General features: G+C 41.7%; 1 protein-coding gene across 3 annotated transcripts in view; it reads right to left on the minus strand.

Moving 5' to 3' along the window:
* The window catches only part of STK3 (serine/threonine kinase 3), a 339,998-nt gene that overhangs the window by 264,165 nt on the left and 48,120 nt on the right, over positions 1-27,713 (minus strand). For all 3 annotated transcript variants that reach the window (XR_011314121.1, XM_069731642.1, XM_069731641.1), the window contains exons 4-6: positions 27,363-27,477; positions 16,688-16,852; positions 16,441-16,608 (exon numbers count right to left, since the gene is read on the minus strand). Coding sequence is in view for 2 of the 3 variants with exons in the window: in XM_069731642.1 (XP_069587743.1) it covers positions 16,441-16,608; positions 16,688-16,852; positions 27,363-27,477 (448 nt within the window). In the remaining variant the exon portion in view is untranslated. The remainder of the gene's footprint in view (positions 1-16,440; positions 16,609-16,687; positions 16,853-27,362; positions 27,478-27,713) is intronic.

Genomic DNA, 27,713 nt, shown 5'->3' on the forward strand with positions numbered 1-27,713 from the left:
GGGTGGGATTAGAACCCAGGACCCCAGCGCTGCAAGGCTGCAGTGCTAACATGAATAAGGCACATTCAGATTTGTGATCGGAAACACGAGCAAAATATTATAATATCTGTAAATATCAGTAACATTCGGTAAAAAGTGCAGGAAAATATTTGCGTTGCCACAAAAGTATTTTCAGCACTTTAGCAATGATAATGGTGGTATATCATGAGCGTTTGGCAGGTGTTTGATGAGGGGAGGGGGTTTGCAGAGATCAGAGGAGCGACTTTCTTGTAAACAGTAATTTTTTTCCCCTATGTTTATGTGTGAACATTGCGGCTAGCAAATCAGGGCACAGAAAACATCCACAATGTCCTGACACAACGGCTTGTGTCATTGGCTGCTGAAATCACATGTCCCTCTCCATATAAAGTGTGGACATTTTGCTTTAGCGCCATTTTAACAGCGCAGAGAGGCTGCTGCTGACGCTGGCACTGTTAGTATAGCAGTCAGATAGTGTAGCTAGCCACTGTCCAATATGGCTGTTAATTTTATCTTCCAGCATTTTTTTTTAGGCAGACAAAGCCAGCAGGGCACATGTCCTACAAGTGTGTTGTACACTGCTTCTATAGTGCTCCATGCACGACTAACATTCTAAATGAGATTTTTTCACTAGCTAAATGTGAAACAGCCTGCTGTATCCCACCTTGTCATTTAGTGCCGTGTCATTTTGTTGGGTTGAAATTAAGCTGTCTGCCGATCTTACGCACATAACCAAAACTATTTTTCTGTTGCTAAACGGCATACAGTATGGGACCTGACTTTTAAATAGTTTGTAGGATCTACTGTGTTATATAGAGGCCTGATCCCAAGGCCACAAAAAAATTTAAATTCTTCTGTTCCTAGTGTCATACATAGTGTTTACAGAGTGGGTGCAGATTAAGGACCTCTACACCCTTCTGCACATTTCAAAATGGCTACTAAGATGGTTAGTGCTGACGACGCAGTCATCAGCATCACTATTCCGGTCATCTATATGCCGGAGCAGACTTTGAATAGCCTGCGGGAGGAGATAGTGGTCACAAATGAAGAGGAGGAAGCAGAGAAGGATGCAGAAGGCATTGTCTCTAAGTTCAAGACTGTAGTCACACAGGCGGATGCCAAGGGAGGGTGGATTACTGCGATCTCAGGGGGAGGTGATAACAGACAAACTTATCGAAGGTGCAAGTTCCGAGGAACAAATGGAGGAGGAAGAGGTGATGGGCGAGCAACTTCTCTGTTGTCCGTGGTTTGCGGGACGGGATGGAAGAAACAAGCATCATTGTTACCCAGCCACCAACACAGCATGGGCTTGTACCTCATGGTAGTGCCCGACATGTGAGTACCTTCTTGCTGCACTATCTGTAACATGATCCCTGTATACTTATGATTAGGAATATTGCTGACTACTGGGTTGCCACTCTGTTAGATCCACGTTATAAAACCAAATTTTGCCAGATGCTTCTTGCCATGGAAAGGGACTCGCGAATGAGGAGTATTGAAACACGCTTTTACACAACCTTAGTAGAGCTTTTCCCCCAAAACAGCACTGAAGCACACAGTTCGGATCGCAGTTCTAGACTTCCAACCTCCGGCATGTCAATTCATCAACACCAAAACATTAGCAGCAGCAGCTGCGGTGGTGAAAGTGGAAGCAATTTCTGTGAGTCCTTTGACACTTTTTTATAGACCAACTCGTGCACCAGTCCAAGTCTTACACAAGGTGAACGAATGGAGTGGATGGTGCAGGAGTATCTAACATAGTAACATAGTAACATAGTTAGTAAGGCCAAAAAAAGACATTTGTCCATCCAGTTCAGCCTATATTCCATCATAATAAATCCCCAGATCTACGTCCTTCTACAGAACCTAATAATTGTATGATACAATATTGTTCTGCTCCAGGAAGACATCCAGGCCTCCCTTGAACCCCTCGACTGAGTTCGCCATCACCACCTCCTCGGGCAAGCAATTCCAGATTCTCACTGCCCTAACAGTAAAGAATCCTCTTCTATGTTGGTGGAAAAACCTTCTCTCCTCCAAACGCAAAGAATGCCCCCTTGTGCCCGTCACCTTCCTTGGTATAAACAGATCCTCAGCGAGATATTTGTATTGTCCCCTTATATACTTATACATGGTTATTAGATCGGCCCTCAGTTGTCTTTTTTCTAGACTAAATAATCCTAATTTTGCTAATCTATCTAAATATTGTAGTTCTCCCATCCCCTTTATTAATTTTGTTGCCCTCCTTTGTACTCTCTCTAGTTCCATTATATCCTTCCTGAGCACCGGTGCCCAAAACTGGACACAGTACTCCATGTGCGGTCTAACTAGGGATTTGTACAGAGGCAGTATAATGCTCTCATCATGTGTATCCAGACCTCTTTTAATGCACCCCATGATCCTGTTTGCCTTGGCAGCTGCTGCCTGGCACTGGCTGCTCCAGGTAAGTTTATCATTAACTAGGATCCCCAAGTCATTCTCCCTGTCAGATTTACCCAGTGGTTTCCCGTTCAGTGTGTAATGGTGATATTGATTCCTTCTTCCCATGTGTATAACCTTACATTTATCTAGAAATGAATATCAATACCATTAGGGAGGGTTTGGACCCTTTCACATTTTGGTCTTCCAAAATGGATAAGTGGCCTGAGCTCGCCTCACACCCCTTGGAGGTTTTATCATACCCTGCAGCCAGATTCTCTCAGAACGTGTCTTCAGCACTGCCGGTGGGGTCCTGATGGATAAGCGCAGTCAGCTGTCCCCTGAAAGTGTAGACCGCCTAACTTTCATTAAGATGAACAAGTCATGGATCTCCAAGGACTTTTGCACCCCAATTGCAGACTGTACAGACTAGGTGATATTGCATTTTTTAGTGTGAGGCATTAATGTCACGCAACTGCACTCTGTGATATCTTTAGTGTGGCTTCTGTGCCTGCTGTGGCTGCTACTGCTGATGTTAACACAAATTTGTGGAAATCTGAACAGTCATGGTTGGTCTACAGGACATCTGCTGAGTTGGCTGCAGTGGAAGACGTGTCGGTCCCAATTATACTATTTCTACTCGATAGTGAAATTTTATTTGCATCAAAAAGAAGAAAAAAAGGAAAGCATTCACCGATCTGTGATGTTCTCTTGCTTTACTGAATTTCCATTAAAAGTTCATGGCCGGGAGAGTGAGAATAGGAGCTCGTGTGAGCAGTATTTGAAGACGGCCGTTTCGCGCTCTATCTACGCTTCCACGGGTCAGTATCGAAATGAAACTTAGTATCGAGTGAAATTTTATTGTACTTCTGTAGCGTAAGGCCCTCATTTGTTTAAATGTGAACACTCCTAGTTGGGTCTCCTTCATGCTTGTTTGCATGTAGCAGTAGGCCTACAAGGCAGTCAGGCCTCCGATTCCTTGGACTCAACTACCAGTGTTACTTTCCTTAAATTCTTCTGACAATGGTAGTCTACAAAACTGATATTTGTGCCACCTGAGTGTGGCCCAGCATTAAAGCTGGAGCCCTACACAGATCCCTGACCCACCTCGCCTTACTGTGACGTTCCATTGTAAGCTGTAAATGCTGTCCCAGACCCCGATACCTCATACCTGGCTGATTGCTGCAGTGCCATGCTAAAATTTGTACTGTAGGAGAATTGAGGCCACTTTCCTGGTGTCTGTCACTCATTTGATGTGTTTTGGCAGCATATGGGGCCGATATAAGGTATTGTGCATGCGTTTGCTTTTGCCTCCCATTGACATGAATGGCGTTCGGTTATGTTTGGCGAATATTCAACAAATTAATGGGCGAATATTGCAAATTAGAAAATCATACTCAACCTTACATTGAAATATTCGCTCATCTCTAAACTTATCTAGAGGTGTGGTGACCATCTTAAACACACAGGTGCTTCACAGAATTTTATAAAAAATGCGCCATGAAAATGAAAAATAAAAACCTTTTCACAAAAAAATATCGGTTGTGTCCCAAATTTTTAATTTTCACAAGGATATCAGGAGAAAATGGACTACACAATTTGTGCAATTCTTCCTGAGTATGCCAATACCCCACATATGGTGGAAAACTACTGTTTGGGCACCTGGCAGGGCTCGGAAGGGAAGCGCCAATTGAATTCTGGAGCTCAATTTTGACTAGAATAGACTGCGGATGCCATGTCACATTTGAAGAGCCCATGACATGCCAAAAAAGTAGAAACACCTACAAGTGACCACGTTTTGGAATATTCAACTCTAAAGGAATTTATCTAGGGGTGTAGTGAGCATTTTTAACCTTCAGGAGATTGACAAAATTGTATAACATTATGCTGAGGAAATTACATTTTTTTCACCTAAAATATTGCAATGGCCCCAAGTTTTAAATTTTCAAAAGGGGTAATAGAATAAAATGAACAGTATAATATAATTTGTTAAGCAATTTCTCCTGAGTACACAGATATCCCACATGTGGTAAAAAAAAAAAAAAAGAAAAAGAAAAACAATAAAAAAACTACTTCTGATGCCCAATGGAAAGCTCAGCAGGCAAGAAGCGCCATATTTGAGTTCAGATTTTGCTGAAATGGTTTTAGGGTGCCGTGTCACATTGGCAGAGCCCCTTAGATGCAGAACAGCAGAACCCCCATCCCCACCCCCCCAGAAGGGACCCCATTTTACAAACTACATCCATGCAGTGAGTATGTTAACACCACATGTGCCTCAGAATTTATACAATTGGGCGTTGAAGAAAGAATAATTACATTTACATTATTAGAATGTTGTTTCAGTCCCACGTTTTTAATTTTTAGTTGGGCCAATAAGAGAAAATGGACCTCTCAGATTGTTGTGCAATCTCTACATGTAATCGGGAAATACTTTTCAGGCACAGCGCAAAAATCAGAAGGGAAAGCGCGCCATATAATAGTACAGATTTTACTGTTATGGTTTGCGAGTGCCATGACCCAGTGGAAGGGCCCCTGAGGTGCCAGAACAGGAAACCCCCACCCCCAAAGGTGACCAAATTTGACATACACCTCTCAATTAATTCATCTAGGGCTGCAGTGATCATACTGAAACCACAGGTGTGTCACAGAATTTTATGCCATTGGGCAAAGAAAAAATAATTACATTTTCACCACAAAAATGTTGTTTTAGCCCCAAATTTTACATTTTCACATGGGGAAATGCATAAAAATGAAAAATGACACAAACTGTCACACCATTTCTGCTGAATGTGGCAATACTCCATATGTGGCTGTAAAGTACTGCTTAGCCACACAGCGACACTTGGGAAGGACAGAGCGCTATTTGACTCTGAGAACAAATTATCGTAGAACAGTTTGCGGACTCCATGTACAGAGCCCCTAAAGGTACCTTCACACTGAACAATTTAACAACGATATCGCTAGCGATCCGTGACGTTGCAGGGTCCTGGATAGCGATATCGTTGTGTTTGACACGCAGCAGCGATCTGGATCCTGCTGTGACATCGTTGGTCGGAGCAGAAAGGCCAGAACTTTATTTCGTCGCTGGATCTCCTGCAGACATCGCTGAATCGGCGTGTGTGACACCAATTCAGCTATGTCTTCACTGGTAACCAGGGTAAACATCGGGTTACTGAGCGCAGGGCCGCGCTTAGTAACCCGATGTTTACCCTGGTTACCAGTGTAAATGTAAAAAAAAAAACAAACACTACATACTTACATTCCGATGTCTGTCCCCCGGCGCTCTGCTTCCCTGCACTGTCAGCGCCGGCCGTAAAGCACAGTGGTGACGTCACCGCTCTGCTTTACGGCCAGCCGGCGCTCACAATCCGTGCAGGAAGCAGAGCGCCGGGGGACAGACACCGGAATGTAAGTATGTAGTGTTTGGTTTTTTTAACATTTACACTGGTAACCAGGGTAAACATCGGGTTACTAAGCGCTGCCCTGCACTTAGTAACCCGATGTTTACCCTGGTTACCAGGGGACTTCACATAGTTGGTCGCTGGAGAGCTGTCTGTGTGACAGCTCTCCAGCGACCACACAGCGACGCTGCAGCGATCGGCATCGTTGTCTAGATCGCTGCAGCATCGCTAAATGTGACGGTACCTTTAGTGCCAGGAGCGCAGAATACCCTGTCAAGTGACCTCATTTGGGAACATTACACCCCACTGGGAATTATCTACAGGTGTAGTGACTATTTTGACTCCATGGGTGTTTTCCAGAAACAAGCAGCAATGAATGTTACGAGTGAAAATTGAAAATTTGCTCTTAGAGCCCGTACATTGTAGAGCCCGTACATTGTAGTGACCAGCTTGTGGTTCTGGAGACATACATCCATAAATTAATTGTTCTCATCACTATAGAAATGCCAAATATGTGAATGCTAAATGTGGTTTAGGCACACTGTTGGGCTCACAAGGGAGGCAGGCATTTGGAAGCGCAGAATTTGCTGGATTTTTTGGAGGGAGGGAGTGGAGCCATAGCACGTTTCCAGAGTCGTTGGAAAAGTCCCCTATATTTCTGTTAACAGATGACAGACCTGAGTGGGGACTTTTTTTTCTGGATTGAGTTGAGGCTTTTATTGGGAACATTTTACATAACATTTTGGATCACGTTTATCCAGTGCTCTACGCTGAGCACTTATTTTTGTGGTTTCCATTGAAATCCCCAAATGATGTCATTCAGATAAATCCCCCAATGGATCCATTCACTATAGTGAGGTAGCAGAGTTACTCTGGACTCTGTCTGGCCTCTGTTCAGCGGTGTCCTTTTTAGAGGTGCACAAAACTGTAGCGGACTGTGCTTTTGTGCACGCTTAAAAAGACGGACTTCGCTGGATCACAGGTGAAACTGCATCCACAGTGGTTCCACCTGCGTCATTATAAGGAATCTTCCGCCAGGGGTTCCATCTGAATCACGAATCTTAGATATTTACACATAAATCCAGTGTAAGCGCTCAGCGCAGGATAAATGTGTGCCGAGCCTTACTGCGATCTTTGGGCGGCAGAATAAACAAACCAACTGCATGTGAAGAATTGGTATTTTTTATGCTGTTCCTCGTGCGGTATAAGTGATTAGACGACTTTATTCTTCGGGTAGGTGCGATTACAGCAATACCAGATTCATATAATTTTCTTTGTTTGGCTGCTGTCACACACCAAAAGTTTTTACTTTGCCATATTTTGAGAAATATAAGTTTTCTATACTTTTGCACGGTCATGTGAAGGCTTGTTTTTTTGTTTTTTTTTGCAGGATGAGTATGTTTTTTACTGGTACAATTTTTGGGCCCATGACTTTCATCACTTGCTATTCCAATTTTTGGGAAGCAGAATAAACAAAAATCAACAGTTCAGCAATTGCTTATTTGGCGTTTATTTTTAGGCCATATGGTAAAAGTGGCAAGGCAGATTTTTCCTCGGGTCAGTGATATCACATTTATATTATATTTATGTTTTGCTGGTTATACACAAATTTTATAGAAAAAAACATTTTTTTCACAGCTGTATTCCAAGAGCTATATTTTTTTTTTAATTTTTATTTACCAGCTGACTGAGTTGTATAGTGACTTTTTTTTTTCAGGACAAAATGACGTTTTCAGTGATACCATTTTTGTTTACATTTGAGTTTTTAATTGCATATTCCACTTTTTTTTTTTTTGAAGGTTGGATGATAAAGCATTTGTTTTGCCAAGTTTTCTAATTTATTTTTTTTGTACAGAGTTCAATGAAGGGGCTGGTATTAAATTGTGTGACAGTTTTATAGGTCCAGTCATTCCAGATGCATCGATACCAAATAAGTATTTTTTTTTTCCACAAATATACATATTTATTGGTTTAATATATTTTTTTCTGGGTTTTTTTTTTACTTACCGTAGTTTCTCTATGGGATTTATTAGTCTGATCGCTGGTATAATGCATTGCAATTATACCACAGTCTGTTTTGGCCTTCAGGAAGTAGCATTGAGAGGTTTTTATTTTGTTTTTCAGGTTCTCTTTCTGAGAGCAGTTTACTTGTGGTTTGATGCAGCAAATTTTTTAATGCCATGGGTTTTAAGAAGCCTTCAATTCTAGTGGAGAAAAAAAAATTAGGAGGAGGTGGGAAAAATACAAAAACATTTATGTACGGTACATTTTTTTTTGGAAATGAGTTTTCATTGGTACCATTTGAAGGCATATGAACATTTTCTATTATTATTATTATTATTATTATTTTTTCATTTACATTCTCCATTAAGAAAGTTCTGTAAGAGGAAGACTCTTCAGGACATGTTGGCAATTTTGAAATGTCTGGATGGTTTTTTTTTGCTTTTTTTTTAGTCTTTTTGAACATTTCCCGGGAGATTGACATAGAGAACTTATGATTTTTATTTTGTTAAGGATTTTTTTCATCATTCTAATCCCACCCAGGACAACATCTGCAAAGAGTTTGTATGTTCTCTCTGTGTTTGCGTGGGTTTCCTCCGGGCACTCCGGTTTCCTCCCACATTCCAAAGACATACTGATAGGGAATTTAGATTGTGAGCCCCATCAGGGACAGTGATGATGATGTGTGCAAAACTGTAAAGCGCTGCGGAATATGTTAGCGCTATATAAAAATAAAGATTATTATTATTATTATTATCATTTTTGGTTTGTCTTTTGTACTAGCAATTTTTTTTTCTCCATATAACGACAAAGAAACTACCGTACAAGCAGTTTCTGAAGTAAAAACGCTGGGAAAACACTTGAAAAAAGACCCAGACTGATCCCGTGTCTTCCTAATTACTTGTATCGTAAAGTATTGAGCGTCTTCAGAGCGGAAAACTGAAAGGTCAGTTTTCTTCTTTAAAGGTACCGTCACAATTAGCGGCGCTGCAGCGATCTAGACAACGATTCCGATCGCTGCAGCGTCGTAGTGTGGTTGCTGGAGAGCTGTCACACAGACAGCTCTCCAGCGACCAACGATGCCGAAGTCCCCGGGTAACCATCGGGTTACTAAGCGCAGGGCCGCGCTTAGTAACCCGATGCTTACCCTGGTTACCAGTGAAAATGTAAAAAAAAACAAAAACAAAAAAACAAAACACTACATACTTACATTTCGGTGTCTGTCCCCCGGCGTTCTGCTTCCCTGTACTGTGTAAGCGCCAGCCGTAAAGCAGAGCGGTGACATCTCCGCTGTGCTTTACGGCTGGCTGGCGCTCAGTCAGTGCAGGGAAGCAGAACGCCGGGGGACACGACAGACACCAGAATTTAAGTATGTAGTGTTTGGTTTTTTTTTACATTTACACTGGTAACCAGGGTAAATATCGGGTTACTAAGCGCGGCCCTGCGCTTAGTAACCCGATGTTTACCCTGGTTACCAGTGAAGACATCGCTGGATCGGCGTCACACACGATTCAGCGACGAAATAAAAGTTCTGGACTTTCTGCTCCGACCAACGATGTCACAGCAGGATCCAGATCGCTGCTGCGTGTCAAACAACGATATCGCTATCCAGGACGCTGCAACGTCACGGATCGCTAGCGATATCGTTGTTAAGTTGTTCAGTGTGAAGGTACCTTTAGCCTCTTGGCATCTTTTGACTGTCCGATTTTGGGATTACAGATCCTTTTGTTCTCCCAAAGCTAAGCTGCCATCACCAGAAAGGTCTAGCAGCTGTCTTCTATGAAGCCAAGAAGTGCACTTGGCTGAATGAGCCCTTCTGTTTATGGAAGAGCCAGCCGAGGTGCAAATGGCCGAACAGCCATCTAAAGTGCCTGTGGCATTAGAATCTATGAAATATGGAAATCAGATAGCAGCCCCTCTAGGGCCAGGCACTAATGGCAATGTCTCTCCTCAGCGCTGCAGAATAAATTGGCACTAAATCATATGAAATATAATGTTCACAAATTATGTCATTATTCATCTCTAATTACACTAAAATGACAGAAAATGCCCTTTGTCCAAATCAATACATACCTTTACATGCATTAAAAAAAACATCACAATTGTATAAGAATTACTCTACAGTAGTTAAACTATCGTGTGTGTAACACGACGACTAATGGAAATTAAATAAGACAAATCTTTGATTGATCCGTCATAAAGGATTGTTTGATTAGGATTAAATGATATTTCCAGAATCGCCCTTAACCCCGGCGATGCTGATGTGGCCTGGGATTGCCATAACCTCCTGCATGTGTGCAGTGTATTTATCAGGCGGAAGCGATGCTTGTTTGCAAGGAATCCACCATTTCCTCTCTGCCAGAACACTTGTTTAAAAAGCCATGCTAGACTTCTATTTAAAGCTCCAGCTTGGCCAAGGAGGAAATGGCCTGTTGGCAATAGATTGACTTTGTGGCAGTGCCAACTGGCCTGCAGCTAAACAGTGTGCAGGATCATTTCAACATGCATTCCCCAGTAACAAAAATTGTACTTTACATAAATACTGAAGAGTATGGCCAGGCTCCAGGAAAAGCAAAGACAATAAGCCCTAGCCTGCGAGCGCGCCTTTATCGGATGAATGTCAGAAGAAAAACAAAGTCCCACAATCTAAAGAAGTCAACATATGTCCAGGAAGCTTGTGAGGTCAGAGCAGAGAAAACCAGAAAGAGGAAAGAAATCTTGATACTTTTACGGTAATTTACTATTGAGAGCTCAGAGCTAGATTAGTGAACACCGCAACAACTACTTAAAGCGACACACACCAAACCCACTGTCAGAGGTCTACAAATTGCTGAGTAGTTCTCGCAGTGAATGGTTTCAGATTTCAAAACTTTAATTTATATAAACTTTTTAGGAAGTTTTGAGTTAACAGAAAGGTTCCATTTCCTTGGAGCTTAGAGCAGTTACAAAGAGTCCATCTTCCGTCACAATGGCATCTGAATTACATAAATGTGTAATACTTCATTTATCCTGTGGGGGAGCTGTAGGAACACAACACAATGCTGGTTTTCACCACAAAAAAGAGAGTCCAAGCAAAAGGAATACTTCGCGTTCTGCTTAGCCTGCCTATTGTAAATGGATTTTTAAAGGGGCAGGCTGCTGCTAGCAGCGAGGAGCAGGATATGCCCCCTGATGTGTGACATAACGTGCCGTAAGAGAGGGTGAGCATCAAGGAGCAGCTAGTGTCACAGCATTACAGCTACTGCGAGGATGGAAAACAGCACTATTCATGTAATCCTAATAGTTTAGGAAGGCATGAGCATTAGGATAACTTTTTTATCTCATTGGAGTACTCCTTTAAGGGGATACAAGGAAGAGTAGATGCAATTACGGTACTTCAATTTTGCTTCAGTTGAAAAAATAATTTTAAAAAATTCTATAATGTAGAGTGCAAATGGAAAAATTACATTCACAATTCTTTTACACACAACTAGATATTTAAAAGGGTTGTGAAATAAAAACACTTTTAGATTTGAACCTTGGGAGCTTCAATAAATACCAGTGACCACTGACGCAACTTACTGGCCACAAAAGTTATGCTTGAAGGTATAAAACACAAGATGCCCGGAGTGGCCACGTACAAGTCTAATATAAAACCTCTGTGAGTACAATCAGGCCCACTAGAGAGCAGGGCTGTGGAGTCGGAGTCGGTACAAAATGGACTGACTCCTAAAATATATAATAAATTGGGTTCAGCAGTACAGTGCAGGATGTGCTGCAAATTCTTACATAAGAATTTGGGAAAGTTATGAAATGTCCTATAAATGTCTGTTCTGTTCCTGATCTAAGGATCTCAGCTTTTACTTGGGATGAATCTGTGCTGCACTTTATGTACATGCTCAGCAGTGAGGCGGAGTCGTGGAATCGGAAGTCGGGTAAACCGAGTAGTCAAGGTCGGTGGTTGGGCTCAAAGCCCTGCAAGAGGTGGATTGAACAGGTGAATTTTTTTTTTTGCTTAGACCGAGTTGATGTGAATCGATAGCCAGTGGCCAAGTCAATACTTTGTGGACAGGACAGGAGCCAAGAGAACTGCCTTTAAACTCTCAGCATGGCTCTTAATTGGAAAAGCCAGCTAGTCAAAAGAAGAACTATGGATGCCAAGATGTAGGAGATTCTCAGGGATCCCGGTCCAGCGGCCACAAATTACTGACCAACCTTCTGGACTGGGTGCTGCCAAACTATTTGCCCCAACTTTGATCAACTCTCCTGTGCTTACTTACAGTACTCAATTTTTTAGATTCCAGACAACCCTTTTAAAAACAGAAAGTATTTAAATGGAGCTTGTGATTTTCTGGATTATATTTTTGATATTCTATCTCTCAATGTTAAAATTAACCTACCCTTAAAATTATAGACTGTTCATGTCTTTGTCAGTGGGCAAACTTACAAAATCAGCCAGTTCATACACTTTATTTCCCCCACTGTATATACAGTGCTTTGGGGTCACAAGGGGATCAACTGGCTTATATTTTAAGAGGTTACACAGTCATAAATAAATTGGGGGGAAATTAAAGTTTGACAGGATCCGTTCAAAATAGAGCACACAAACAAGTCAGCTCTAGATGACAAATTGTTCTCGTTGTACAACAGTTTTGATATTAATGACATCACCACTTCAAATTAACGAGCATTTTACACATCCTCAAGCCTCATCCCCAATCAAGACTATGAAAAGATTTCCGCAGTTGCCCAAGTCTTGACGTTACTGTCTCTTTAATACTCCCTACTTAGCTTGCTATCCACCAGGAGGACGAGGCCTATTATAAGCGGTAGTTTAATTGGAGAGGTACAACTCTACCCTCGGCTTATCTGATTATCAGCATTAAAGAGGGATTTTGCCTTTTCCTTTTTTTGTCATTACATCTTAAAAACTCATGTTTCGGAAATTAGCCGCTTACCTTTATGTACCCGATGCAGCTAAATGAAATTAAGAGGTTTAAGTGATTCCAGCTGCGTACGGGTGATTACATTAAGCTAGAAAATATTACACTGGAAATCAGGCTAGGGCAATCAAATAATTAATCTGTAATCAATACAGGCCGCTCGCTACACAGATTTTCTATTTCATACGGTTGCATTAAATTTCACTGATTGCAGAGAATGAGCGATTTTCCCCTTCCTCCAAAAATGCCTATTTCTGTTCTGCTTTATTTTTATCCCCGGCTTATTATTTCCTGCCTCTTGGATGAGAGCATTCCCAAAACTGATCTCCACTAAACGCCTTGGCCTTCTGAACCCGTAACATCACAGTGGGAGAAAAAAAAACGGCAATGGACATATTTGGATCTTTAATGGCTCGAAGACACAGAGGAATCATCCCGTAGTTATAGTAGAAAGGACACTTCCAAACATAAAGACAACCCTTATTACATACATGCAAAACAGTACAAGATGAAACAGAGTTGTGGTCTCTAGTCTGGAGCTTCACAATATTAAGGTAGCTGTAAAAATTGGATATTTCTTCAGCAGAAAGCACAGATTTTGCAATCTTACATCGGGAAAGGGGAAGCAAAAAGGTTTCCAAGCCCATTAATGATGACCCCAGCCCATTTGCCCTATTAGTGCATATGGCTATGATAGAAAGGCCCTCTATGCTTGGGATCCCACAAGTCACCAGATTGGAGAAACACTCTGGCGGACCAGGCCCATCGATCCATGTTAGGGTTCTCACGGCAGCGATAATGTACGGCCAAACCTTAGCTTCCTTGGGTTGTAATCAAAAAGCGCATTGTCTAAGATCGATAAACTATTTTTATACTTAAAGAAGTTGTCCACTGCTTGGACAACCAATTCTCATACCCCATGCTTGGCCCTGATAAAAATTAAAGCCTACACTAACCTCGCGTGCTGCAGCAGTTCCCGCGGTGTCAGCCCTGGCGGTATCGGGCCTCTCGTGTGGTCTTGTGACCAATAAGCGTCGGCATCACTGACTCCCGCCTCCTGTCGAATTGAGCAGGAAGAAGAAGTCATAGATCACTTGCAGCCGGAACTACTTCTTCATGTTCGATTTGTCAAAAGGCAGAGACAGTGACGCCAGCGCTGAAAAAAGTCCAAGTGTGGTGAAATTGCAAAAAAAGTGCAATCCCACACTTGTTTTTTGTTTGGCTTTTTTGTTAGGTTCATTAAAACTGACCTGATAATATGATTCTCCACCTCTAAAAAAAAAATTAAAAACTCTGCTTTAAAAAAAAAGCGCCATTTTCCAATACCCGTAGCATCTCCATTTTTCGTGATCTGGGGTCGGGTGAGGGCTTATTTTTTGCGTTCCAAGCTGACGTTTTTAATGATACCACATTTGTGCAGATACGTTCTTTTGATCGCCCGTTATGCATTTTACTGCAATGTCACGGCGACCAAAAAAACGTAATTCTGTCGTTTCAATTTTTTTTCTCGCTACGCTCTTTAGCGATCAAGTTAATGCTTTTTTTTTTATTGATAGATCGGGCGATTCTGAACGCGGCAATTCCAAACATGTGTAGGTTTGATTTTTTTTTTTTGTGGTTTTATTTTGGATGGGGCGAAAGGGGGGGCGATTTAAAGTTTTATATTTTTTAAATTTTTTTGAGATTTTTAAAAACTTTTTTTTTTTTTACTTTTGCCATGCTTCAATAGTCTCTATGGGAGGCTATAATCTGGCACCATGTGACGGGGGTCGGCGATGCGCTCATTTCCGGCCGCGTGGCTGGAAGAGGTAATTACATGCAGCTGTCAGCAATTGACAGCGGCATTTAACAGGTTAATAGCGGCGGGTGAATCGCGATTTCACCCGCCGCTATTGCCCACACATGTCAGCTGTTCAAAACAGCTGACATATCGCGACTTTGATGTCGGCTCACCGCCGGAGCCCACATCAAAGGGAGAGACACGACATGCGCAGTACTAGTACAGCACATGTCGTGAAGGGGTTAAGCGCTGGGTATTTGCACCAAAAACCAACGTTGGTGTAACGGGGCTCAGGACGGTAGCCGTGGGCGAGGTAGTCTATTTCCGTGCCCCAGCCTGCAACGGAAAAAGGAGGTCCGTTTTCAGTGCGTGTGCAGTCGTGTTTCCGTTGCGGTCACCTCCCAGTTGAGCCCTGCTACGTTTTACGCAGCATCGGTCTTTTTTCCCACGATAAGAAAACCACACAAGAACGTAAAAACAAAGTTCTTTTCACGAACAATCAAACTGATATACAGAGAATAACAGGATATGAGCTTGCCATGTCCGTCTGTACAATACAGAGGCACATTTCCCTTAGTTATTGACTGCGTCACAGTTGATGAAATAGAGATTACAGTAGATTGCAGGATATTTTCCTTCTTAAGAACCAAGTAAGGATCCGCCCCTGGCTATCACCTTACAGAATGTGCCCCCCAGCCTTGTTGACCGTCTCTCTGACCGCAGCTTCCAAGGTCTGGTCGACACTAGAGGTTCCCAATAGTCCCTTAGTGACATTGCTATGAGTTATTTGCTATGGATCCCACAACCTGCTTGCTAGAATTGGTATTCTGCCACAGTTGGGATTCTCTTGCTATGGGTCCTTCCTCCTGATCCCTACAAACACATCCAGTGATGATCACCTTTTTCTGAGTGTGTCCTAACTTCTTCCCTTGCCAACACTTAATCAACTTACTTCGTATTCTTGTACTTCAAACTACCCAGAGAGTCCCCCAAAACTATTCCCCAATATGGGCCGAACCTACAGTTAACCCTGTCTTCCCTACTAAAAATGAACTGCAGCCACAGAAGGATACATTACAGGGAAATACATGTAAGCTACATTTCCACACATTTAACCAACATGAGTTGTCAGAGGAGAGGAACGCCATCTGATTCCTTACTATCCTCACACTGGCAAGAAAAACTCAGCTTCTTTTCTGTGCGTTTTTTTATGTGGTTTTAGTTCACGTTTTGCATGAAAGGATGAAAAACGTTGAAAGAATTCACCTGCTGTAGATATGAAAATGCTTTGATGTTCATATCCGTAATGAAAAAGTAAGCAACTTGTGCAAGAGAATTCAGAAAGCTTCTTCACTTTGCTGGTACTCTAAACTGCAGTGTTTTTTTTACTCTTTAAACCTTTTTACATCATGTTTCCAGCTCAACATGAATAATTTGGTGAAAGGTCCTATTTCAAAGCAAAGGCCTTTACGTCAGAATAGCTTTGTACACAGAGCAAAGTACGGCCGCATAAGGATGTCGTATCTGTATGAAGTCTCTATTAAGAGAAAATATCTAGTCTAACATTAAAGGTTATCACCAACAGTCGCCCTCATCAATCAGGAGAGCGATGCTCTGGAGTTCATGGGACAGAATGGAGAAGGCCAGCTGGCGCGCTCCTATCTCAGCCAGTCCCATAGACCATACATAGACCAGAATCGTGCATGCTTGAGATTCGCTACACTCACAATGGACCTCCAAAGCCCCATTCCCAGGACCGGTGAGGGTCCAGAGAGTTATTTTTCCTATGGCAGGTAATAAGTTGTTATGGTGGGCCTTCCCTTTAATATTCTCAGTCATAGAACCTATTCACAACAACCCGAAAATTGTAGGGTTTTTCTATGACTCAGAACTCGCTTACCCGCATTGGATGAATATCTGCATATGGCGGCTTTCCTTCTGCCATTTCTATTGAAGTAATTCCCAGGGACCAAATATCCGCTACACAGTTGTACCCAATTTCTTGTATCACTTCAGGAGCCATCCAGAACGGGGTCCCAATGACGGTATTGCGTTTTGCCATTGTATCCTATTTAAAAAAAATAATAATTTAATAGTGAACTATCCAAAAAGGTATAAGACACATCCATCTCCTCCAATGCACTTACAGTCAACTGTCCTGCAACTCCAAAATCTGCCAGTTTAGCGTGCCCTTCCGTGTTCAGGAGGATATTCCCGGCCTTTATATCTCTGTGGATCTTCCTCATAAAGTGTAAATATTCAAGTCCTTTGAGCGTGGATTTAAGTATCGTAGCAATTTCATCTTCCGTTAACTGAAAGACAAACCAGATGTGTATTTTTCATTAACAAAAAAGCAATAATACTGTCAGGGCAACACAGAATCAACATTCTATCTCATTTCTGAGTTGTTTTAATAGTTATTTTAAAGTGTAACCGTTGTTTAATTATTTAATAAATCAATTGTACACATAAAATGAAGAAACTCTGTTATATACGGTAGCTTATCAGAGAAATATGCTTCTTTCTCCTCCAGGACTGATCATTCACTCTTAATTCAGAGATAAAATCTGAATTCTGTGAAGACAGATTTTCCTACTGAGATGGAAGACCCGAAAAAATACCATAAAAATTAGCATAAAATAAAAACGCTGCATCTCCGAAACCATAAGACGGATTTAAAAAGAAAAAACCTGTAAACCTCACGGAGAGCAGTAGATATAAAGTAAACTGCAGCTTCTTCGTAAAAAACAAAAAAAAATGACCTGCCATGCTGCAAAGTTTTATTTTTTTCCAATGACTTCCCATGACTTCACATGTTGAATTTTTGCTGCTTTTTTAATACAGATTATAAACTGCATTTTACAGTACCAACAAAAGCTGTGAGACTTCAGAAATCCTTTTCACACACATTGGGTTTTTTTTCCCTGAATAATTTGAAAAAATTCAGCGTTTTTGCACACTGAAGCGTTTATCAACATGCACGATAAACAACAAAAAGCAAAAAAAAAAATACAGCAAAACCTGCTTTTAGTAAGCAGTTTCTTTAATGCCAAGAGAGCAGATTTTGCCTGCAAAAAAAAACCACAGCAAAAACGCAATGTGTGAACAAAACCCTAGTTACACTATTCCCATGTGTTTCTTTTTGGGGAAAACATTTGCATAAAGCCAGTGGGCCGTCATATATAAAATATACGGTAAGTATGCCAGATATTTTGCAAGTTTGCATGCAACTTTTCTATCATATTGGAAATTATGCAGTCGCTCCCCAGTACCAGTAGCCACAAGATTTGTTGAGAAGACCTTGTCTGAAGTGAAACCAGCTTAAAACTAGGTGTTTAGGCAAGAAAACGAGCCAGAAGTGACTTGTTCGATACACTTCTGCAAAGGAAATATCACATCCTTATACCATACAATGGGAACAAAAACTCTGCCACGCTCCTAATTTCCGCAAGTTTTCCATCTTGTTTGGCTCAGAACAAAGGAAAAATGTAGAATAAAGTGAACACACATGTGAAGAAAGCAGAAATGAGTGGGCTTTTATGATCCCAAATTAGCCCCATTGAGACTACAAATAATGGGAATTGTGACAATTTTTCTACCCCAATATATAAAATAGAAATGTGGGAAACAAAAAAGGGTAAGTGCAGAAAACTGCAAAACCCGCACTGCAGTGAGCCTCATTCACAGTTATAATAAGGCTCCACAGAGCTTTTACTGCACACAACTGCATCAGGTGATGTAGAGAGGTACAAACACAACAGACAAGAAATTGTGGCATGTTCCAACAGCAACCATAGATAAATAAAACTTTCCTCCCCACATCCATACATACTGTTATATGAAAAAGTTTGGGCACCCCTATTAATCTTAAGCTTAATGTTCTATAAAAATTGTTTTTTTGCAACAGCCATTTCAGTTTCATATATCTAATAACTGTTGGACACAGTAATGTTTCTGTCTTAAAATTAGGTTTATTGTACTAACAGAAAATGTGCAATCTGCATTCAAACAAAATTTAACAGGTGCATGAGTATGGGCACCCCACCAGAAAAGTGACATTAATATTTAGTAGATCCTCCTTTTGCAAAAATAACAGCCTCTATTCGCTTCCTGTACCTTTTAATCAGTTCCTGGATCCTGGATGAAGGTATTTTTGACCATTCCTCTTTACAAAACAATTCCAGTTCAGTTAAGTTTGATGGTCGCCGAGCATGGACAGCCCTCTTCAGATGTTCAATGATATTCAGGTCTGGGGACTGGGATGGCCATTCCAGAACAGTGTAATTGTTCCTCTGCATGAATGCCTGAGTAGATTTGGAGTGGTGTTTTGGATCATTGTCTTGCTGAAAGATCCATCCCCTGCGTAACTTCAACTTTGTCACTGATTCATGAACATTATTGTCAAGAATCTGCTGATACTGAAAGGAATCCATGCGTCCCTCAACTTTAACAAGATTCCCGGTGCCGGCATTGGCCACACAGCCCCAAAGCATGATGGAACCTCCACCAAATTTTACTGTGGGTAGCAAGTGTTTTTCTTGGAATGCTGTGTTTTTTGGCCGCCATGCATAACGCCTTTTTGTATGACCAAACAACTCAATCTTGGTTTCATTAGTCCACAGGACCTTCTTCCAAAAAGAAATTAGCTTCTCCAAATGTGCTTTTGCATACATCAGCCGACTCTGTTTGTGGCGTGCTTGCAGAAACGGCTTCTTTCACATCACTCTCCCATACAGCTTCCCCTTGTGCTAAGTGCGTTGTATCGTTGACCGATGCACAGTGACACCATCTGCAGCAAGTTGATGCTGCAGCTCTCTGGAGGTGGTCTGAGGATTGTCCTTGACTGATATCACCATTCTTCTTCTCTGCCTTTCTGATGTTTTTCTTGGCCTGCCACTTCTGGCCTTAACAAGAACTGTACCTGTGTTCTTCCATTTCCTTACTATGTTCCTCACAGTGGAAATTGACAGGTTAAATCTCTGAGACAGCTTTTTGTATCCTTCCCCTGAACAACTATGTTGAATAATCTTTGTTTTCAGACCATTAGACAGTTGTTTTGAGGAGCCCATGATGCCATTTTTCAGAGGAGATTCAAACAGGAGAACAACTTTCAAGTTGCCCCTTTAAGTAGCTTTTCTCATGATTGCATACACCTGGCTATGAAGTTCAAAGCTCAGTGAGGTTAGAAAACCAAAAAAAGTGCTTTAGTAAGTCAGTAAAAAGTAGGTAGGAGTATATAAAACAAGAAAATGATAAGGGTGCCCATACTTATGCACCTGTCAAATTTTGTTTGAATGCAGATTGCACATTTTCTGTTACTGTAGTACAATAAACCTCATTTCAAGGCAGAAACATTACTGTGTCCAACAGTTATTAGATATATGAAACTGAAATAGCTGTTGCAAAAAAACAATTTTTATAAAACATTAAGCTTAAGATTAATAGGGGTGCCCAAACATTTTCATATAACTGTATATAGCTTTCCTCCCTACATCCATACATCTATAACTTTCCTCCCCACATCCATACATCTATAACTTTCCTCCCCACAGCCATACATCTATAACTTTCCTCCCCACATTCATACATCTACAACTTTCATAGTTACATAGTTATTAAGGTTGAAGGAAGACTATAAGTCCATCTAGTTCAACCCATAGCCTAACCTAACATGCCCTAACATGTTGATCCAGAGGAAGGCAAAAAAACCCATGTGGCAAAGAGTAAGCTCCACACTGGGGAAAAAAATTCCTTCCCGACTCCACATATACAGCAATCAGACTAGTTCCCTGGATCAACGCCCTATCAAGGAATCTAGTGTATATACCCTGTAACATTATACTTTTCCAGAAAGGCATCCAGTCCCCTCTTAAATTTAAGTAATGAATCACTCATTACAACATCATACGGCAGAGAGTTCCATAGTCTCACTGCTCTTACAGTAAAGAATCCGCGTCTGTTATTATGCTTAAACCTTCTTTCCTCCAGACGTAGAGGATGCCCCCTTGTCCCTGTTTCAGGTCTATGATGAAAAAGATCATCAGAAAGCTCTTTGTACTGTCCCCTCATATATTTATACATTAAAATAAGATCACCCCTTAGTCTTCGTTTTTCCAAACTAAATAGCCCCAAGTGTAATAACCTATCTTGGTATTGCAGACCCCCCAGTCCTCTAATAACCTTGGTCGCTCTTCTCTGCACCCGCTCCAGTTCAGCTGTGTCTTTCTTATACACCGGAGACCAGAACTGCGCACAGTATTCTAAGTGTGGTCGAACTAATGACTTGTATAGATGTAAAATTATGTTCTCCTCATTTGCATCTATGCCTCTTTTAATGCATCCCATTATTTTATTTGCCTTTGTAGCAGCTGCCTGACACTGGCCACAAAATGTGAGTTTGTCATCCACCCATACACCCAGGTCTTTTTCATTGACGGTTTTGCCCAGAGTTTTAGAATTAAGCACATAATTATACATCTTATTACTTCTACCCAAGTACATGACCTTACATTTATCCCCATTAAAGCTCATTTGCCATTTATCAGCCCAAGCTTCTAGTTTACATAAATCATCCTGTAATATAAAATTGCCCTCCTCTGTATTGATTATCCTGCAGAGTTTAGTGTCATCTGCAAATATTTAAATTCTACTCTGAATGCCCCCTAGAAGGTCATTAATAAATATGTTAAAAAGAAGAGGGCCCAATACCGACCCCTGTGGTACCCCACTGCTAACCGCTACCCAGTCCGAGTGTGTTCCATTAATAACCACCCTTTGTTTCCTATCCCTGAGCCAGCTCTCAACCCATTTACACATTTTCCCCTATCCCCATTTTTCTCATTTTATGTATCAACCTTTTGTGTGGCAACGTATCAAAAGCTTTTGAAAAGTCCATATACACTACATCCACTGGGTTCCCTTGGTCCAGTCCGGAACTTACCTCTTCATAGAAGCTGATCAAATTAGTCTGACATGAATGGTCCCTAGTAAACCCGTGCTGATACTGGGTAATGAGGTTATTCCTCTTCAGATACTCCAGTATAGCGTCCCTTAGAATGCCCTCCAGGATTTTACCCACAGTAGAGGTTAAGCTTACTGGCCTATAATTACCGAGTTCAGTTTTTGTCCCCTTTTTGAATATTGGCACCACATTTGCTATACGCCAGTCCTGTGGTACAGACCCTGTTATTATGGAGTCTTTAAAGATTAAAAATAATGGTCTATCAATGACTGTACTTAATTCCTGCAGTACTTGGGGGTGAATCCCATCCGGGCCCGGAGATTTGTCAATTTTAGTGATTTTTAGACGCCGCCGCACTTCCTGCTGGGTTAAGCAGGTGACATTTAATTGGGAATTTTTATCACTAGTCATTTTGTCTGCCATGGGATTTTCTTGTTTAAATACTGATGAAAAAAAGTCATTTAGCATATTGGCTTTTTCCTCATCCTCATCCACCATTTCACCCAGACTATTTTTAAGGGGGCCGACACTATCATTTTTTAGTTTCTTACTATTTATGTAGTTAAAGAATATTTTAGGACTATTTTTACTCTCTCTGGCAATGAGTCTCTCTGTCTCAATCTTTGCTGCCTTGATTTGCTTTTCTCCCCACATCCATACGTCTATAACTTTCCTCCCCACATCCATATGTCTACAACTTTCCTCCCCACATCCATACATCTATAATTTTCCTCCCCACAACCATACGTCTATAACCCCCCAAAACTGCAACCGTAACTCCCAACATCGCAACCCCCAAACACAACGGTAATCCCCAACACCACAACCACACCCCCCACACTACAATCGTAACTTTAACCCCAAACACAACCCTAACCCAAGCTCCAACCCTAACCCTAGCTCCAACCCTAGCCCCAACCCTAGCCCCAACCCTAGCCCCAACCCTAGCCCCAACCCTAGCCCCAACGGGGGAAAAAAAATGTTTTATTATTTTTACCTAAGAGGATTTTAAAGGTGGGTTTGATGTACAATTTTTTTTAATTTTGATCACTGTGAGAGTATCACAGTGATCAAAATGAACCAATAGGAAAAATCTACTGTTGCTGGATGCCGGCAGGCAGTTCTCGGTGGCCGCACTACGCATGCACCCGCCATTTTATTCTGGGAAAATGACGTGTAGGGCCAGGGAACGGAGCAAGAGGGTCCGGGGAAAGGACCGGGAGGGGGGGTCTTGGGGGACCCTCTCCTCTGGTATGCTAGATCATATCAAAGGAGAGAGAAATTAATGAGAAAACTGACTTTTTGCGATCACAAGACTGAAGACAGTAAAAACCGACCCGAATCATGTTTTCTGGGGTCTCAGCTACTCCCAGTAGCCGAGACCCCAGAGATTCTCCGATGCTGGGGGGCACATATCCTTATTTCTCAATGCTGTTAAAAAGCGGCGCTGAGGAATAAGGCCCCTTTTAACTGCCGCCGTTAGAAGGAGTATCTGCGGTCATTAACCCCTTTCTGACCTCGGACGGGATAGTACGTCCGAGGTCAGAAGCCCCGCTTTGATGCAGGGTTCCGCTGTGAGCCCGCATCAAAGCCGGGACATGTCAGCTGTTTTGAACAGCTGACATGTGCCCGTTATAGGCGCGGGCAGAATCGTGATCTGCCCGCACCTATTAACTAGTTAAATGCCGCTGTCAAACGCAGACAGCGGCACTTAACTACCGCTTCCAGCTGGGCGGCCGGAAATGACGTCATCGCCGACCCCCGTCACATGATCGGGGGTCGGCGATGCGTCAGGATGGTAACCATAGAGGTCCCAGAGACCTCTATGGTTACTGATCACCGGTGGCTGTGAGCGCCCCCCTGTGGTCGGCGCTCACAGCACACCTCCATTTCTGCTACATAGCGCGATCAGCAGAAAAATCCCAAGGTCATGAAGGGGTTAAGGGGTTAGAAAAACCACACCGAGCCTGAAAATTCACAAAAAAGTAAAAACAAACTATCAACATTAATCTCATTCTTTATCATATTTCTATTGCAATTAAAATTGAGACATATGCAAAACAAAATTTCTCTGCGTATCTCAGGTGCACAGCCATGTCCATTGTCCTCCACAGCCAAGCTGTATGACAACTTGCTGCAGAAAGAGCCTCGCCCCTCTGCCATGAATTTTTGTGTTTGGGGTATTAACTCTAGGACTCGCATCAGAATTTCTACCAGGCTGATGGTTCTGGGCCATGCAGAAAACGCATGCTGCAGACCAAACCACAGCTCGGCAGCATCTGGGACTCTTCAATGCGCTGCTGATCTGCTATTGGCAACGACTGGGAGGAAGAGGTAGAAGCGCAAGCCTGAGAAACGCATGAAAAAAAAAACACCTTGTTGAACTGCAAGCAGAGATTTCACATACTGCACTCCAAATCTCTGCAATGGAGTGAGACAGTGCAAAACAGAAAAGAGAGACAGAATCAGGGGAGCGGATTAATGTTTACAAGGTATATAAAGGGAACAATCCACAGGAGCATGCATCAGACATGATTTCAGCCATGTACGTTTGACTCTGTGGCGTTTCAAAGAAAAACATACTTTAAAGAGCCACCGGAGACCAAGCAGTGCTACAGACTGGTCAAACAGTGTGGGTACCCGACTGCTTCTCCCCACCTGCTACCCTTGAGCGACAGGTCTCTCCTTGTGGGAATGTATACGGACAGACCTATCAATCGCAAGGGAAAAGCCGCTGGAGACCAGTTTGTCTGACCAGTCTTCCGCGCAGCTAGGTCCAGCGGGTTTAAACGTGTATTTTTCTTTGCAGCATACGTGGCTAATATCATCAAGCCACTGTGTGATACGTGCTGGCCAGCCTTTTGAGACAAGTAGCAGATCCTCTTTAAGGAATTTTTTTCTAGGTTTAGTGTTCCTTTTATAAAAATGTGTTACCTTGTTTTTACCCCAATGGAAAAAAAAGGAGGAAAAAAAAAAACAATCACAAAAAAATATAGCCTAATAAGGCAAATTTAAAATCTTGACATACGATAAAGTATATGCAAGTATGCATATACAAGTTTTCATAAACTAAATGTGGTTGCGCATAAATGTGAATAAAATTCATAGATTCCCAGAACTGAGAAATAACAAGCTTACTGTAATATTTATTTTCAGATAAAGCCAAACATAGCAGAGCAGTGCGGGTCCTTTACTGTAGAGGGGGCTGAAAACCTGCGAAAATAATCGGCTTTTCCGAAGCTTCTTAAACAGCGAAAGGTTAAATGCTCTTTTCCATTTTCTCAATTCCCACTTCAAAGTCCCATTTAGGGTTGGCCAGGCCTGTAAGAATGCAATATCATGCTCTGCGGTAAGTGCAGATGTTTTTCCTGAGCAGCTGGAAAATGTACAATCTGCGTTATCTACTGTGATCAGCAAACATGGACGGTTCTGAGGTTTAACATGATTGCAAATCCGGCCATAATAAAATAAAGGCTGCTTCACCTACAGATTAAAGGAGACAGAAGCACAGAGGCAAACAAAAATCAGCCCGTTCACATCGGCGCGGCTGGTAGCGCTGCAGGCTGTATGGTCAGAGGAGCATTGTGCAGCTCGGGAACCGACGCGTCGGGGAAGGAGAGGTGGTTGGTTCAGTGCTCACGAGATTGAAGGGTACGGATAAAAACGTATTTAGCCTGAATCCATTAACATTCCTTTCTCATATTGCATTTACTTTCTCTTGTTTATGGTCACCACACATAATTTCCAATTTTCCAGTAGTTTCTATTTTTATGCAATCGAGATGTAAAACAATTATGGCGCTTATTAGGGAAGTTTCCACTGTAGACTTTCTCAGCGCTCTCCTGTTTCAGTAGATGGCGACTATAAATTGAATAAAATGGCAAATTGGGCCCTAATACAATTATACAGAGCATACGGTCATTTACCTAGAATCTGTACATGTATGTACATGCCCACGACACATATCCTTCACCTTCCGCTCCCATGTTACATATTAATCGCTGAAGTGATTAGCTGCCCTTAGAAACTTTGCACGACGTGATGACGATCTGTACACGTCCCTCCTGGCACTGTCCATGGTACTGACAATGAGGACGATGCAATAGTCACTGGACCTAAATATATATACCAGGCTCATGAAGACATCCAATGCATTCTAGCAGGGAGAGTTTACAATAATTTGTGACACTAGAGTTTATGGGAACGTGCTGCATGGCAGGAGTAACTTAGTAAGAAATGTAGAGCTGAGATTTGTCGGAAACAGCAGGAAGGCGATGCGCTGCCCAGTTAAGGTATGAAGTGCAATAGACAATGAAAAAGATTACCTTTAAGTCCATAAATTGACCAATCACCAACCGCTTTTTGGTTACGGACAGGAGCCTCCATCAAGAAGCGCACCTGAAGAAGGCTCCTGTCTGGAGCAGAAAATCGGTTTATGATCAGTCAATTTATGGACTTCAATATAAGGTAATATTATTCACTGAAAATTACACTTCATACTACGGCTAACTTGCTGTTTCCTACATCTATGGTTTACCCAGTCACTCCCTGAGAGCGTTCTCTACTGGCGCCATCTCCCACCTCCAAACTGAAGCTAACCTACCATCTACTGTGCCTCCCGAGTGCCACCACAATCGCTGTGTGTGTGTGTGTGTGTGTGTGTGTGTGTGTGTGTGTGTGTGTGTGTGTGTGTGTGTGTGTGTGTATATACGTGACTGGGCGATATACTATGTGACTGGGCAATACACTACGTTAGAATCGGGCCACCATCTTAATTAATCATAACTTAATTACTACCTACAAAGTTAGTGGCCAATTTGTACATGCAGACAAACAAACATTAATTTTATAAAGCGCTAGTGCTCAAATTCAACAGTGCTCTACATAGAAAATTGGTTTGGTCTCACCAGAATCGCTTCTCGCTCCTCCTCTCAATTATAGGTTCACCGTTTCAAAATGAGAAAAGGAAGGTGAGATTTTTCTCGCCCTTAACAGTGGGGGTTGAACAAAAAAGGGGGAGGTTGTTCCAGTCCTTTTAATACTCCATGTCGTGCCCCTGCATTACTCCTGCCCTGACAAGAGCAGTACCCAAGTATGGACCTGTTCAAAAGTAACCCCTAATGGTTGTGCAGCCTCTCAACACGTTTCTCCCTCCGTTCAGGGGGTTCATCAGGGGGTAATTTGAACCAATGTCAAATGTGGGCTCATGCAGTGGCAAGTAATGCCCAACAGGCTGACTGGTTGTGTTAGTACCCCTATCCGGGGGGGAAATAAAGTTTTTATTCTATACTTTCCCTCCCCCTTTTTTTTTCTTCATCCCCCACTGCTAAGGGAGAGAAAAATCTCTTCTTCCTTGTCTCATTTTGAAACGGTGAACCTATGACTAAGCGGAGGAGTGAGAAGCGATTCTGGCGATACTAAACCAATTTTCTATGTAGAGCACTGTTGAATTTGCGCACTAGCACTTTATAAAATTATTGTTTGTTTGTCCGCATGTACAAATTGGCCATTAACCTTTTAGGCAATTATTAAAGTCATGTTTTAAATATTTTTCCTTGCCCTGCTGAAATCTTACTGTACCTTTTTGGGAAGGTTTATGATGATCAGTTACACTTTCTGATGATTTTTTTTTCTGAATAATTATCAAAAACCGACTAAAGACAAGTCAACTTTTTGCACGCGTGTTGTTGATGTTTGTAAAATAGGTCCCTCCCAGATTATTTTAAACTAATTTGGTCCATAAAAACACTATAGGCTACTTCATTCAGAGTTTACAAAACAAGTTTTCAAAAGGATAGTTAAAAAAGTCACATTTAACACATTTAATAAAAAAATAAAATTATTAGACTAAATTTACTTACAGTTTTATTTCGCAATCGAATTATGTCAGAGACGGAGCCAGCTCCACAATACTCCATTACTATCCATAAGTCTGTGTTTTTAAAGTAGCTGCCATAATATTTCACAACATAGTGGCTACAAATAAAAAAACAATTTTAGAAGTTATATTTTATACTTCGAAATTAACATAATATAAACATTCTACTGTTCTAAAACTATGAGGGAACTGCAGACATGTTGTTGAGGGTCCCCTGGCTGCACAAATCTGGGATTTAGCAAAACAACAGCCTTCTTAGGCTGGTTTCACATTTGCGTTTAAAAACGCAGCGTTTTAAACGCAAACGCATGTGGTGCAAAAAACGCATGTAAAC

Source organism: Ranitomeya imitator, chromosome 6, assembly GCF_032444005.1.
Source record: "Ranitomeya imitator isolate aRanImi1 chromosome 6, aRanImi1.pri, whole genome shotgun sequence".
NCBI lineage: Eukaryota > Metazoa > Chordata > Amphibia > Anura > Dendrobatidae > Ranitomeya > Ranitomeya imitator.